Source organism: Temnothorax curvispinosus, unplaced genomic scaffold (assembly GCF_003070985.1).
Source record: "Temnothorax curvispinosus isolate PA1 unplaced genomic scaffold, ASM307098v1 QBEX01011708.1, whole genome shotgun sequence".
Lineage (NCBI taxonomy): Eukaryota > Metazoa > Arthropoda > Insecta > Hymenoptera > Formicidae > Temnothorax > Temnothorax curvispinosus.
In genome coordinates, this window is record NW_020221488.1 from 162,337 (window position 1) to 175,394 (window position 13,058).

The 13,058-nt window shown below is 35.2% G+C and overlaps 1 protein-coding gene across 3 annotated transcripts in view; it reads left to right on the forward strand.

The window, feature by feature from the left end:
- The window catches only part of LOC112461746, a 32,675-nt gene extending 19,623 nt beyond the window's left edge, over positions 1 to 13,052 (forward strand). The window contains exons 16-28 of one of the 3 annotated variants that reach the window (XM_025027115.1): positions 6,397 to 6,528; positions 6,975 to 7,298; positions 7,390 to 7,578; positions 7,647 to 7,784; positions 8,310 to 8,417; positions 9,766 to 9,863; positions 10,290 to 10,374; positions 10,437 to 10,568; positions 10,647 to 10,829; positions 10,937 to 11,077; positions 11,485 to 11,808; positions 11,890 to 12,072; positions 12,171 to 13,052. In XM_025027115.1, coding sequence (XP_024882883.1) covers positions 6,397 to 6,528; positions 6,975 to 7,298; positions 7,390 to 7,578; positions 7,647 to 7,784; positions 8,310 to 8,417; positions 9,766 to 9,863; positions 10,290 to 10,374; positions 10,437 to 10,568; positions 10,647 to 10,829; positions 10,937 to 11,077; positions 11,485 to 11,808; positions 11,890 to 12,072; positions 12,171 to 12,358 — 2,225 coding nt within the window. In that variant the 3' untranslated portion in view covers positions 12,359 to 13,052. The remainder of the gene's footprint in view (positions 1 to 6,396; positions 6,529 to 6,974; positions 7,299 to 7,389; positions 7,579 to 7,646; positions 7,785 to 8,309; positions 8,418 to 9,765; positions 9,864 to 10,289; positions 10,375 to 10,436; positions 10,569 to 10,646; positions 10,830 to 10,936; positions 11,078 to 11,484; positions 11,809 to 11,889; positions 12,073 to 12,170) is intronic. The other 2 variants (XM_025027116.1, XM_025027117.1) reach the window with 2 other exon arrangements.
- The last annotated feature ends 6 nt before the right edge of the window (positions 13,053 to 13,058 follow it).

Consider the following 13,058-nt stretch of genomic DNA (forward strand, 5'->3'; position numbering starts at 1 on the left):
ATGATGATGATGATGATGATGATGATGATGATGATGATGATGACGATGATGATGATGATAATGATGATGACAACGACGAAGATAACAAAGATGATAATAAAGAATTAAACAAAGCTCTGAAGAAAATCCTGGACAAAGGTAAAGGTCCAACAACAACCCAGGAGGCCGAAGAGGAGCTCACGTGAGATCGAAGTGTGACGGGCTTTGTGTTGCGCGAAAGACAGAAACTATACAATGATATCCTAAAAGCAGTAGAGAAATGTATACCAATAGATGGATTGGTATTGACTATAATAACGTAATTTAGATGAAACTTGGCTGTTCACTCACCATTCATGATAGAGCTGGGCGGTGTAGGACCATACCTGCATGAACCTATTGTTACCATATTTTTTCTACTCACACTAGCAAAGTGCATCCATGTGCCTGGATTCTTTCCCATTCGGTCGTCAGAGTTTCCTCAAAGTTCTTGAACTTTCTCACATAATGCATGCCCGCCTTATAACAATCCTTCTTTGACGGAGCTACGCAACCAGGTCATTGTCATGAATTATTTTAGTTTGTAACAAATTCTGATAAAATCTTTCTGTACTTTTGAGTAATAATGACCCATATTAATTTGATAGTTATACCATATTTTATATTCACATAGAGATGTTCACGTTCGGTTTTCTTTTATAAAAAGAAATTTAAATACCAAGAAGTTTACGGTGCGTAGCTCCAGTCTTTCTTATTTTTACCAATTGAAATACGAGCTTCTCCGAAGCGAGCCGATGGTTTCTGTTGACAGCTGTCGTCTGCAGCGAATTACGAGTCGAAAGAAATCGGACTAATCTCCGTTCAAAAAATAATATTTATAAACATTTCCGGATTAATGCGATATATTGCAAAGTATTGTAGCATGTTTCAACATTTCTTCTCGTTACGAACATATGCATCTCATGCTCGGAATTAGATAAATAATAAACGTTATCAAACGTATATAGAAGCCACGAAAAGGAGGCTGGTTCACGTTTTAACGGCTACCTAGAAAGAGTCGTCGACTCGCCGCGAGAATTCTCTATTAAAACATTGTCTATTAAAAACATGCACGTTTGGCTTTTGCTAAGCAATTGGGATTGCAGTGGAACGTTCTCTATGCGCTAGCAACAACGTCGAGATCGCACGAGTCAATATATTTTGGTTTTTCCTCAATTCTCTCTTTCTTCTTTGTTCTTGTTTCCAATGTCTCGTTCATTTCTTTCTTTCTTTTCCTTCTTTTTTTTGTCATTCTTGGTTCCCTTATATTCACTTCGATCACTCTTATCCATGCTCCATTAATATTTATCATTTGATCCAGATTGACTTGTGCGATGAGACCAATCAGTCATAGGCTAGCCAATTCTTACAAATCTCTCTCATTCTCTTTGTATCTGACTCGTTGTATATTTGCTTACTGCAGGCGACGGCTGTTTCTACATCGGGATGGGAGGTAAAAGCGCGAAACCCAAGATTCCCTCCTATGAGCCCTACCAGTGCTGTCCCACCAAGCTCGCCCACGGCACCAAGGTCGCCAAGGTCACCAAAATCAGCCCAAATATCAAGGACAAGAGCAAATTTCAAGGTACCGGCAGAACGGATAAGCCACTACTGCCGGCTTTGAAGCCGATAAATAAGCTCACGGCCAAGGACAGCAAAAAATCAGCAACGATATCATCGAAAGTCGACAGCGACGCAAAGGAATCCAAGTCCAAGGCCAAAAGGGGATTTTTCGGAAGCGGTAAATATATATTTCAACTAGCTGCAAAGTTAAATGGCTGCCCACACGTACGGTCCATCAACCACTTTGGCAAATTAAAAGTAAACGTCCACCGAGGAAAACAGATTTTCATCGACATGACAACCGCACCAATTTCTTTGGAACGAAAACCAAATCGGACAGCAAACATGCAATAATATAATATAATATAATAGATTAATAAAAAAAAATTAATTAATTAAACTCAAATTAAAAAAAATTTATTAATTGAACTCAAATTGAAAAAAAAAAGTGATCAATGATAGATCGTCTGCTGTGGGTATAGCGATTTAACGTGTTGCCTTCTTTTGGGAAAAGTTAGCGAGCGATGAACGCGATAAATGCTTAGCATAACAGACCGAAAAGGAAATAGTGAGCTCGAAGATAATAGATTTTTTGAGGCCGAGCCACCCGGAGCGCGAGAAGGTTTGCTACAGCGGAAATAAGATCACGGTCACCTGACTTTTCGTCCTCGTATCTCGGATGCAGGTACCTCGCGGGTCTCGCGCGGTCCATGAAGAGCGTCAACGACGCACAACTTCCGGACGAACAAGACGATCGAAGATTCGACAATCGACACGTGACTTCCACGCGGCTCTGGCACCGGCACCGGCTGGATTCTCCGAGTCCTCGAGTCGTCAGAATAACGAGCACCGATTCGTTGATCGCGCCGACCGATTCATTAACTTATCGGGCTATTTATTCGAAATGATCAATGATTCGGTCGATCATTCGTAAAGCGTAATCTCTTATCGTGTAATAATTCAGCGAGCCGACGGTGGAGCTAAGATTATTCACGAATTACAAGAAACCGTTTTCTCGCCTTAACGATTAGCGATTTTATTTTATATTTATGAGTTATTGCCAATATAAAATGTTTTTTGGACAATCTTCTCGTCTCGGCGATACGCTTAGAAAAGAAATTCGTAAAGCAGCCTAGCTCCTAACGTTTGTAAAACTCCCATCCCGCGTAAATATACAATTTCCTATGTGATATGCATTGGTCGATTCAAAATATCTGCTTTGAATTCGGACCACGCGACCCCTCGAACATACATCGTCATTGAAGAGGACAGACGACAGCATATTTAATACGTAAAGGCGCGAAGGATCGTGATCGTGAGAATGATTTTTCTGTCCTCTCACTGAGAGTCGGGGTTGTCGGTTGTTGCAGTTGTGGCTGGAATACCGTACCTCATGAAGGTCTAAATGGCCGACACGTACATCGACGTCTGGACGCGCGAGGTCGAGCTGTGAACGGCGATTAGGAAATGAAGAAAGAGGACTCGCAGGACGATGGTCGAATGAAGGAAAAATTCGCGCGACGGAAAATCCGCGCAATGACGGAAGAAGTCAGGTGCTCTATGTTATTATATGCTAACAGCTCGAACATAAATTTCGCCGCTGAGCGAGTAAAGATTTCATGTCTCTTAAAGGAACGAAACGTCTCGTTGCTATTTAACACATTATTGTCATCGTTTATCGATTATCAACAATATTGTCCCATCATTGTGTTCGCCGTCGAATTCACTTCTCATCATTACTGTGTTATCACCGTCAGCGTTATCGTCATCAGTATCACAATACACTGTCATTTTCATCAACGATGTCGTCATCTTTCTTCTCGATATGTTCATCCGTGTGTCATGCGTAAAAAAAAATAAATCCGCGAGCGATTTTAATGTTTCTGTTAATATTACGTATGTAAGGAGCCTAGATGTAAACGCATCCTACGATCGATAAAAGGACATTATAGAGAAATAATTCGCATCGGCTGTGCATATACGATACTAAAGATATTCGAGGGGAGTAATTTTCGATAGAAAGTATATCAGTTCGGTGCCTGCCGATGGTCACGATATAAATAGAATTATTCTCGCAACGTATGCATTTCTTATGTAGAATCTCGATCCTTAACATCCGACCGTCGTTTAACGCTGAATATTTATCGATTTTGTTTTGCTCGTTTAACCCGTTAACGTCACGAAGAGCGATACCGCTGATTTATTGCATTTCAACGACAACATTCGTACGCAGTAATGGGTAGGACTTTATAGCATAGAGAAAAGAAAGTGTGAACAGTCGCTGTTGCCGAGACTATCGATACTGTTCTACCTAGATTTTGCGCGGTACACGCTCTAGCGTATAATTTAACGTGAGAGAGATTAATCGTTTGTAACTAAACCCTTTCATTCTAGAGCCTCCGTTTTATCGATCTCTGTATGCTTTCTCTTCTATCCCAATAAAAACCTACTGATCCTCGAGCTAACTTCCCTCTTCAACATTATATTTATAAGACTAAAGAGATCTCAAGAATGAAATGGCTGAGGCTCAGTTAGCGCGAAGCTATGAACAAATGTCTTGCCTATAATTTAATTTATAACGAGATTTCTTAATAATACATGGAGTTCCTACAGTGTGTTTATGTCAGTCTTCTGTTCTAAAGCGGGAATAAATCAGGAATATTATTATTACGACGATGTCAATCAAAAAAATTTCCAGTTTCAAAATATTTGGCATCGTAACATTTATTGAAATCATGTATATTGCAATCTCACCATTGAAATTTTGGAATTTATGGATGTTCGGGATTAAAATGATACAAGAAAAGAAAAGAAAATCTTACAAATTATAAATATAATTATATGTATTGTTTTTTTTTAAATCTAAAACGTTACTTTTAATCCCGGCATAAATATTTCTGCTCTCTCTTTGCGATATGTTGAGATTCGACACGGGTGTCTTGTTACTTCCAAAATTTCTAATGTTTATCTAGCTTATTAGGTTCATACTGATTGTATAAACTACTACAAAACAAAGAATAGCCTTTCGAAGAATCGCGCAAAAAACACTATAATAAAAGCATCTATTTATTTATTTATTTATTTATGTATTTATTTATTTATTTGTAATTAAAATACTTTCTCTTAAGTATTCGCCATTTTCTCGCTCAGTGTCCGCTCTGCGCAAAATACAAATACGTCATCACTGTCAAAATTGTCAAGTTACAGGCGGGATTCGCGTAATAATACTGTGTCGCGATCTAAGAGTGTACGGTCGATCATTTTAGGTACTTTAGAAAAATTCGTCGCGTCATTAACGAATGAAACTTTTTGTCGCAATATCTGTGATCACGATTATCAGACGTCATGAATTATTGCTCGTGAACGTTGCGTGCGAGACAATAAATCCGTACTATTCGCATAAGAGCAGCATGTACGATAATAAAAGTCGATATTATACGATAATAATAAATACATTTCCTAATATCCTTTGTCTTTGCTTTATCCACCATCGCTCTAATAATGATACATATTCCATTATTGTACATACGCTTACACGACCGCACGATACAATAATGTTTTGTCAAAAATTTCGAATTTATCATATAATTTCCTGATTGCTTGATTCATAAAAATCTACATTAAAATTATGTAGATTATATATGAATTAATGCAGAAAAATCATAGAAAGTATAGAGATAAATTATTTATCTTTATATACGGTAAAATTAATGTTTAAAAAATAAAATTTTTATTTTTATTAAATATACTTATAAAAATAAAGCTTAATTTTTAATACTCATTTTAATCAATTTTAATAATCATTTGTTCATACAACCTCTAAACAAGTTCAAAATTTTTAGCTTAATTTGTTAAAAATTACTGTCCTTAAACAATCTTTAACAAATTAAGTGTACTTGCAATCTTTTTTAATTTTATATATAGTGATAAAATCACATTACAAAGATATAAAACTTCGTCATTATAAAAATCTTTATATTTTCATAATAAAACAGTTTATGAAAAATTGAAATGAATAGCCATTCCAGAACAGCGTCAGTATGAATAAAACTATCGCTTCATCGACATATTATTTTTTAATAAAATAAATTATTATGATAGTTCTAAATACCTATTATTTTTATAGCTAAGCTAGCGTAATATTGTCACAAAAATCTGTTCTCAGGAAAATTCTTAAAAAAAGAATAACTATCTTGGGCTTCAATATAATTTTGCGCATAGATATTTTACCAAAAATATGTATTTAATAATACTTTATGTTGAATAATATTAGTCATTATTATTTTAAATACAATCATAAAACTATATTAAAGATTTTTTACTATATATTGTCCTTGTCAAGAAAACAATTTAAAAAATATTAAAGTTAAGATTATTAAATAACTAACACATAATGAATAAAATGTGAGGTATAGAATATCAATTAAAATTAATTATGCTAGCTTAGTATATAACGAAAAAAACACTAAAATAAAACACGAAACAAAATCAAATAAGATAAATGTTTTTTTCAAAAATATCTTCTCAATATTAATGCTAAATCAAAAATCCAGAACTTATGTCCGCATTTTATAAAACATTTCGTACACATCTGTGTAATAAAAGTTGTAGTTTTAAATAATTTATAAAGAACTTTATATATATGTATATTTCTTAATAGTGTTGGAGAGAATACCTAAATAGCTCATAATTTTAAAGATCTTTTTCCAAATTTCGAAGAAGATACTATTTGTTTCAGCATTAATTCAACTCTGACTAGCAAAATATTAGACAAGTAATTGTCGTATTATCAACTGGGCCATGTATAACATTTAGGTAATCTTCTCGACGAGACCGAAGTACTCGAATGGATGGTGAAACAGAAAACTGATGAGAGCATTGAAGAAATCGACCGTGAGACTCTCTTCAAATACATCGAAACAAAAGAATTTCTCGCTGTCATATTTTGTAAGGAACAATTTCGAATCAACGTATTTTACACGAAAATAACCGATAAAAAAACTCAGCTCGTTTTTTTATTTCTTTTATCTTTTTTATTTTAAAGTTTTAAATATTATACACTTAACATCGTATTATGAATATATCTGTTGTTAGATATCTATTGTTAAATACGTTATGGATTAATATGTATAATCAATTATTTTCTTATATAATTTATGATCTATTTTCGATAATTTTATGCGAAAGGATGAGTCCAAAACGCGTATATTAAATTTTTCTTATATCACGCTTTATTTTCAAGAAAATCAGTTTTTAAAATTAAATAATTGATTTTCAGTCATTATGCACTCAATCAAATATTTGAAAAAAATTTTATATTGTAATCAGAATAGTAGGAGATACTATAATCACATACGTAGGATTTTATATGTTACGTAACGAAAAATATTTAGACAAAGAGGAAGATCCAGAGAGTCCCAGGGTGCTTAGGCATATCGAATTGATTGACGATGAGGCAGCGGAATACGGAATAAAGATTGTCAGGATGAAGGATCGGCTAATGGCGAAGAAATACGGTTTTCGAAATCCACCCGGCATCACTTACTTCCGCAAGGGTAAGAACATCAATTATGATGGTGACATCGACGACGAGGAAGAGATCCTCGACTGGTTGACCAACCCAGAAAATATGGAACTCACCGATCACATAGAACGTATCAACAAAAAGATGTTTCAGAAAGTCCGACAAACGACAGATTATTTAGCTGTATTTTTTTGTGAGTGTCAATGTATAATCAATATAATATAATGTAATAAGAACAATTATGTTTACGTTTATCATTTCTAATATGTCGCGCGTTTGTTTAGACAGCAACGACTGCAAACAGTGCGGCCGAGTATTGGCGGAAATCGAACATATCGACGACGAAGCCGACAGCGCCGGTATTAAATTTGTCAAAATCGATGACAAACAATTAGCTAAGCAATATGGTGTTTTCGCGTTACCCGCCATACTATTCTTCAAGATGGGATCGAAGGAACCAGTTATATATGCAGGTACAAAACGGACTACACGAATTTTCTACCAGTGAGATAGATAAAAATTGAAAAGGTTAATTTAATAGGGGATCTGTACGACGAGGAGCAGATTTTGCAATGGTTGATGACGCAAAAGGACCCATCGGGTGAGGCGATCGAAGCTATGGAAGGCGAGGCCCTATTAAATTTGATACGAGAATCGGAATCTTTAGCCGTATACTTCTGTAAGTTCCTGAATGCCTCGAGAATAACTTCGTGATAAATTATCCAAAAGTTTATCGTTAATAGCTTCACGCGCTCTATTTTCTCTTTTTATTTAGTTTATTTTCATTATGTTATTAATTAATATTTAATTATCGTGTTGACGGACATTTTTTTGATAGCGACAGCGCCAGTTTGTTTCACACTTATATCTGTTCCCTTTAAACAGCGAGATTGGACAAAAAACTGCATTTCATCAGGGAGATTTCCGTAAAAGAGCGACTTTGCGGAATGTTAAAGGGATACTTCTTGATTTCGCGATACTTCTTCCTGAACTTGTGATTTTTTCCTCCTTCCCATTTCACAATCCTTATTAAATTAATTTTTACAATAATTAATCTTTGTATAATTATGACTGTAATGACGAGATACTAACTCTCTAACAAATGGATTACTCGTCTCGGTCTCTCTCCTTATTCTTTCTGTTACGTATCTAACGCTGTCGACTTTCGCTCCGATGCTGTACACTTTGTGTACTGATGCCGTAGGGAACAGAACGCTTTGCGACGTGTGCCAATCAAAAACGTACCGCAAGCAGATGCGCCAGAGGGAGCACAGGACCGTGGAACATGCAGAGGCAGTCGAACACCACGATGGTACAACCGATCAAAGCAAGATCAAAATTTATCGATGCCCTGAGCTTCCTTGCTGTCTACATCTCTCTTTCTCTCTTCTTTATCTCTTCCTCTCTCTGTCTCTTTATTTCTCCTTTTTCTACTTTTCTGTGATTTATAGTTTATATTTCAGTTATCTCGATCATAGATAACCGAGATGTAATCCCAGCACATGCACAAACACGCACGGAGAAAAAAATCAACCGTTGGAAGTGTGTAAAAGCATATTTTGTTATTTGATTAGTTGATATTACAATGAAACTTATCTCATCGGTAAATTTGTTTGTAAAAACATAAATTTGCCATCAAAGAAAACATAGTTTACTGTTTTTAATAGATAACAAATTTTATCATTGTAATCAAACTCCGTTAGCATTCTTTACATTAGTGTTTAACATTAAATCCTTTTGCTTTCCGTATAATAATTGATGATATTCGTATAAAATTTACTGAGCAGGCAAACTTTTTTCTCCGTGTACAATCACGTGCGATTTATCGGTACGCAATATACGCGAACTTTGCCGGAATCCGGAAAAGTTTTAAGAAATAATGCGTGCCAGCGTAGTGCATGCGCTTTTTTCGTAGAAAAGATAAAAATATAAAAGAACACTGATGATGGACACATTTGTATACCTTAAATTTGCTGACAGAATATTTAAAAAAAATATATAAATCTTTTATATGTTTAATTATAATACCGGAATGTACTTCGATTCTCTCTTTTTAACCCCATCAGTGTTTTCCAAATTATATTTATTTTATAGCTAATAAAAACAATTGTGGACGTAGAACCGCCACTTTCCAGGCCAAACATTTGTAGGATGCTTTCTCCAAAGAAACGATGTATTCCGCTCTCTCTTTCTTTTTCTTTCTTTCTCTCTGATATATTCTCTATAGTCTATGTACAATTACACAGTTACACAGGTGCACGTGCACGAGAGCAAAGCATGCGACATATGAGAACAGAACACAAGCAGCCAAGCAGTAGTGACCTACAGATCCCGATGAGCATGCAAAATTCTCTCTCGCTTATTTCGTCGATGAGACAGATGCTCTAATATCGTTGAGAGTTCAAACATCACGTATAGATCGTAGATGATCGATTCTTGTCGCAGTCTTACTCACACTTTATTACGTGTAATTGCCTTGTATTTAGCAGATTCCTTCCTCGTATCGAGTAGATCTTTTACATCAACGATATCGATGTGCAATATTCCGTTATCTAGTATCGCCTCTCTATACTTTAAATAGATTAGATATTATTAGATTAAGCAGATTAGAGACCGCGAATTCGCAATAAAGATTCGATAATAATAGAATCTCTCTTCAGATCCTGACGATTGCGCGCAATGTGTGGCGATACTCGAGGAATTGGAGAACATTGATGACGATTGTGATAGACACGGCATCAAATTTGTAAAAACACAAGTAAGTGGAAACATCAGTGATGTATCAGAATCACCTTTTCGTTTTTTTTTATATTTTATTATTTTTTTTATATTAAGTAAGTAAGTTGGTTTATTATTAATAACATAACCAGAAAGAAGGTTTTGTGTTTTATAAAAAAATTAAAAATGTAAAATAAACATTTCTTATATAACCTTTCGTTTCTTCAAAAAAATTTAATTTGAAATTTAAGAAATTAAGATCTCTTTTGACTTAGGTTTGTATAACTTTTAAAAATAATATTTTAACAAAATAAAGATATAACAGTAACTTTTTTATATCAAAAAGTAAAAATATAAAAATGTAATATTTGAGAATATAAAATTAATATAAATATTTCATAAATAATTTTTCTCTTAATTGTCGCTATTCTTTTCATCTACATGAGAACATCCTTCATTTTTGCAGGATTTCAAAGTTGCTGAGGACTATGGAGTGACTGATTTACCAGTATTAGTCTACTTCGAGAATCAAGTACCGAACGTGTTCGAAGGTTTGCAGTTTTGGCAATTAGCTTCCCCGATAGCGATTTTATTCACAATTATTTGTCTATAGGCGATCTTTCTGTGGAAGAAGAAGTGTTACAATGGCTGATTACTCAAAGAACGGAAGATCGGATTGAACTGGTCACACGAATGATGCTAGAAACGTCTGTCGAGGAGACTCAATACTTAGCGGTTTATTTCAGTAAGTTAATTACTATCAAAGATCAAGATGTACTGTGATTTATTCCAGTATATGAATGTAACATCGATATCTTTGTAGCCAAGCAAAATTGTCATATATGCGACGAGATTCTGGAAGGCTTGGAAAAAATCGATGACGAATGTGACGTATTTGGGATTCATATGGTGAAAATTCAAGATCCGCAGCTGGCAAAACGATATTCGATCAAGACGTTCCCGGCTCTAGTTTATTTCCGAAACGGCAATCCTCTTCTCTTTGAAGGTTCCACTACCTATATCCTAATATACTTTATTATTCTTGACTATATCTAAATATTCTTGTTCGCGTAACGAATAAAGATAAAGAATTTTAAAATGTTGCATGCGTAGGGGATCTTCAAAACGAAGAATCCGTCCTCGAGTGGCTAATTGACGATGAGAATCGAGAACTGGCCGATGAGATAGAGTCCGTCAACGATAGAATGCTAGAGAGACTTCTCGACGAATCTCCTTTCCTAGCCGTCTTCTTTTGTATGTTACAAATAATCGATCTTGCGATGTTAAACTTTCTATGTAGAATATTCCTCACTAAGCACAACTTCTTTTTAACTAAAGATTTTTGAACTTGAATCAATTTTCAAAAATATTGAAAAAGGTTATTGTGTATCGTAATTTTACATTTTTCAACCTTATATATTTATGTATATAATTAAAATTCTGCCAAAGTAAAATTTGAAACTAATTAAAACTTTATCAAAGTAAAATTTAAAATTAAAAATATAATTTTATCGTCTATTCATTTCTGTAAAGCTTTGTTTTCTTTTTTTAATGAAGAAAAAATAGAGATCCGAAATCAGCTTAAAAATCCGCAATTCTAGGAAAACTAGTGAGATAGCTATTTTGATACTGAAACATACACACATACATATATTTTCTAGATGACGAAGATTGTCCGGAATGTGATGAAATTATGGAAGCACTAGAGAAAATTGATGGCGAAGCCGATCTTTTCGGTATCGACTTCGTTAAGATCTCCAGTTCAGAGGCTGCTGAAAAATATGGCATTCTCAATGTTCCGTCTCTCGTGTACTTCCGAAAGAAAATGCCGCTCGTATACGACGGTGATCTCATGCAGGAAGATAAAATCCTACAATGGCTCACTTCTCAAGATGTGTTTGAGATTAAGAATGAAATAGAGGAAGTTAACAGGAAGATGCTAGACAAATTGTTGGACGAGAACGAGTTTCTCGCAGTTTTCTTCTGTGAGCAAATCTAAATTACAAAAATACAAATTGTGTGACGCTATTATATTTGACAATGTCTCGTTTATCTATTGTTTCTAGATGAACATGACAGTCACGAATGCGAGGAGGTGAACGAAAAACTAGAAGAAATCGACGACGAAACTGACAATCTGGATATTACATTTGTCAAAATGGCAGATCCCAGATACGCTAGAAAATGGGGAGTTACCAAGCTTCCCGCAATTGTTTATTTTCGTAAACGTTTCCCTAGTATCTATAGAGGTAAGAAACTTTGCGACGTAAATGTAAAAGACATATTTAAAAAAACGGCTTATTATTAAGGATCGTTTTTCTTCAGTGCTGTTTGATTTTAATTACAGGTGATATGCACAAAGAGATGGACGTTCTCGAGTGGTTACGCAAAAACAGATATCGGCAGCCGGAACTCAACATCTATATGTACATGCTGATTGCTATTACCATCCTCTTCCTCATGTACACCGGTTTCCTTCTGTCGTGTTTCCGCTCGGAGCCGACCGCGCCGGTCGCGCATCCCAAGCAGGCGTGAACGCACGAATAGTATATGAAAGTGACAAATAAAGTAAAAGACAGGACTCGTGAACTCTCGCGCCTGTGTGTTGCCCGGCACTCTCTCAATATTCTCTCTGATTCCCGTACACGATTATATGTGGATAGGTTCGTCCGGAACGAACGATTTAACAGCGCTTTACGCGACAAGTAACGATGACCGAAAAGCGATGAACGGAAGCGAACGGCCTGCCCGTGAGCGCGTCCGGACCGCTGTCAAACGTTAAATAATATTGCGTGAAAGAGAGGGAGAGAATGTGTCTATTGACTGAACTTCGTCATGGTACTTCGAGTCGAAAAGTACTCGCGCGTAGGTAGCGCGAGCTACAAGTTTTATCTCTCGGATATTGTAATATGCCAGTTCATCAGTCGAGCTAAAAGATATGTAATTTTAGCAAACTGACATCGATACTATTACATTCTTCGTCCCACAGAAAAAGATACAAGCGATTAATGTTTATATTATAAAGATATATAATATGTAATCATATATAATATATATGTATATATATATACATGTGTATATATAGACTTCCTTAATGTATCATATACATGTGTCATATATAATATATTAAGGAAGTCTACTGTAATATAGGATATTTGTTCAACACTTGGCCCACCTAGTATCGCTAATCCTAAAGAGTTGGTATATTTGGTTGGAAGATTTTCATAACACGACG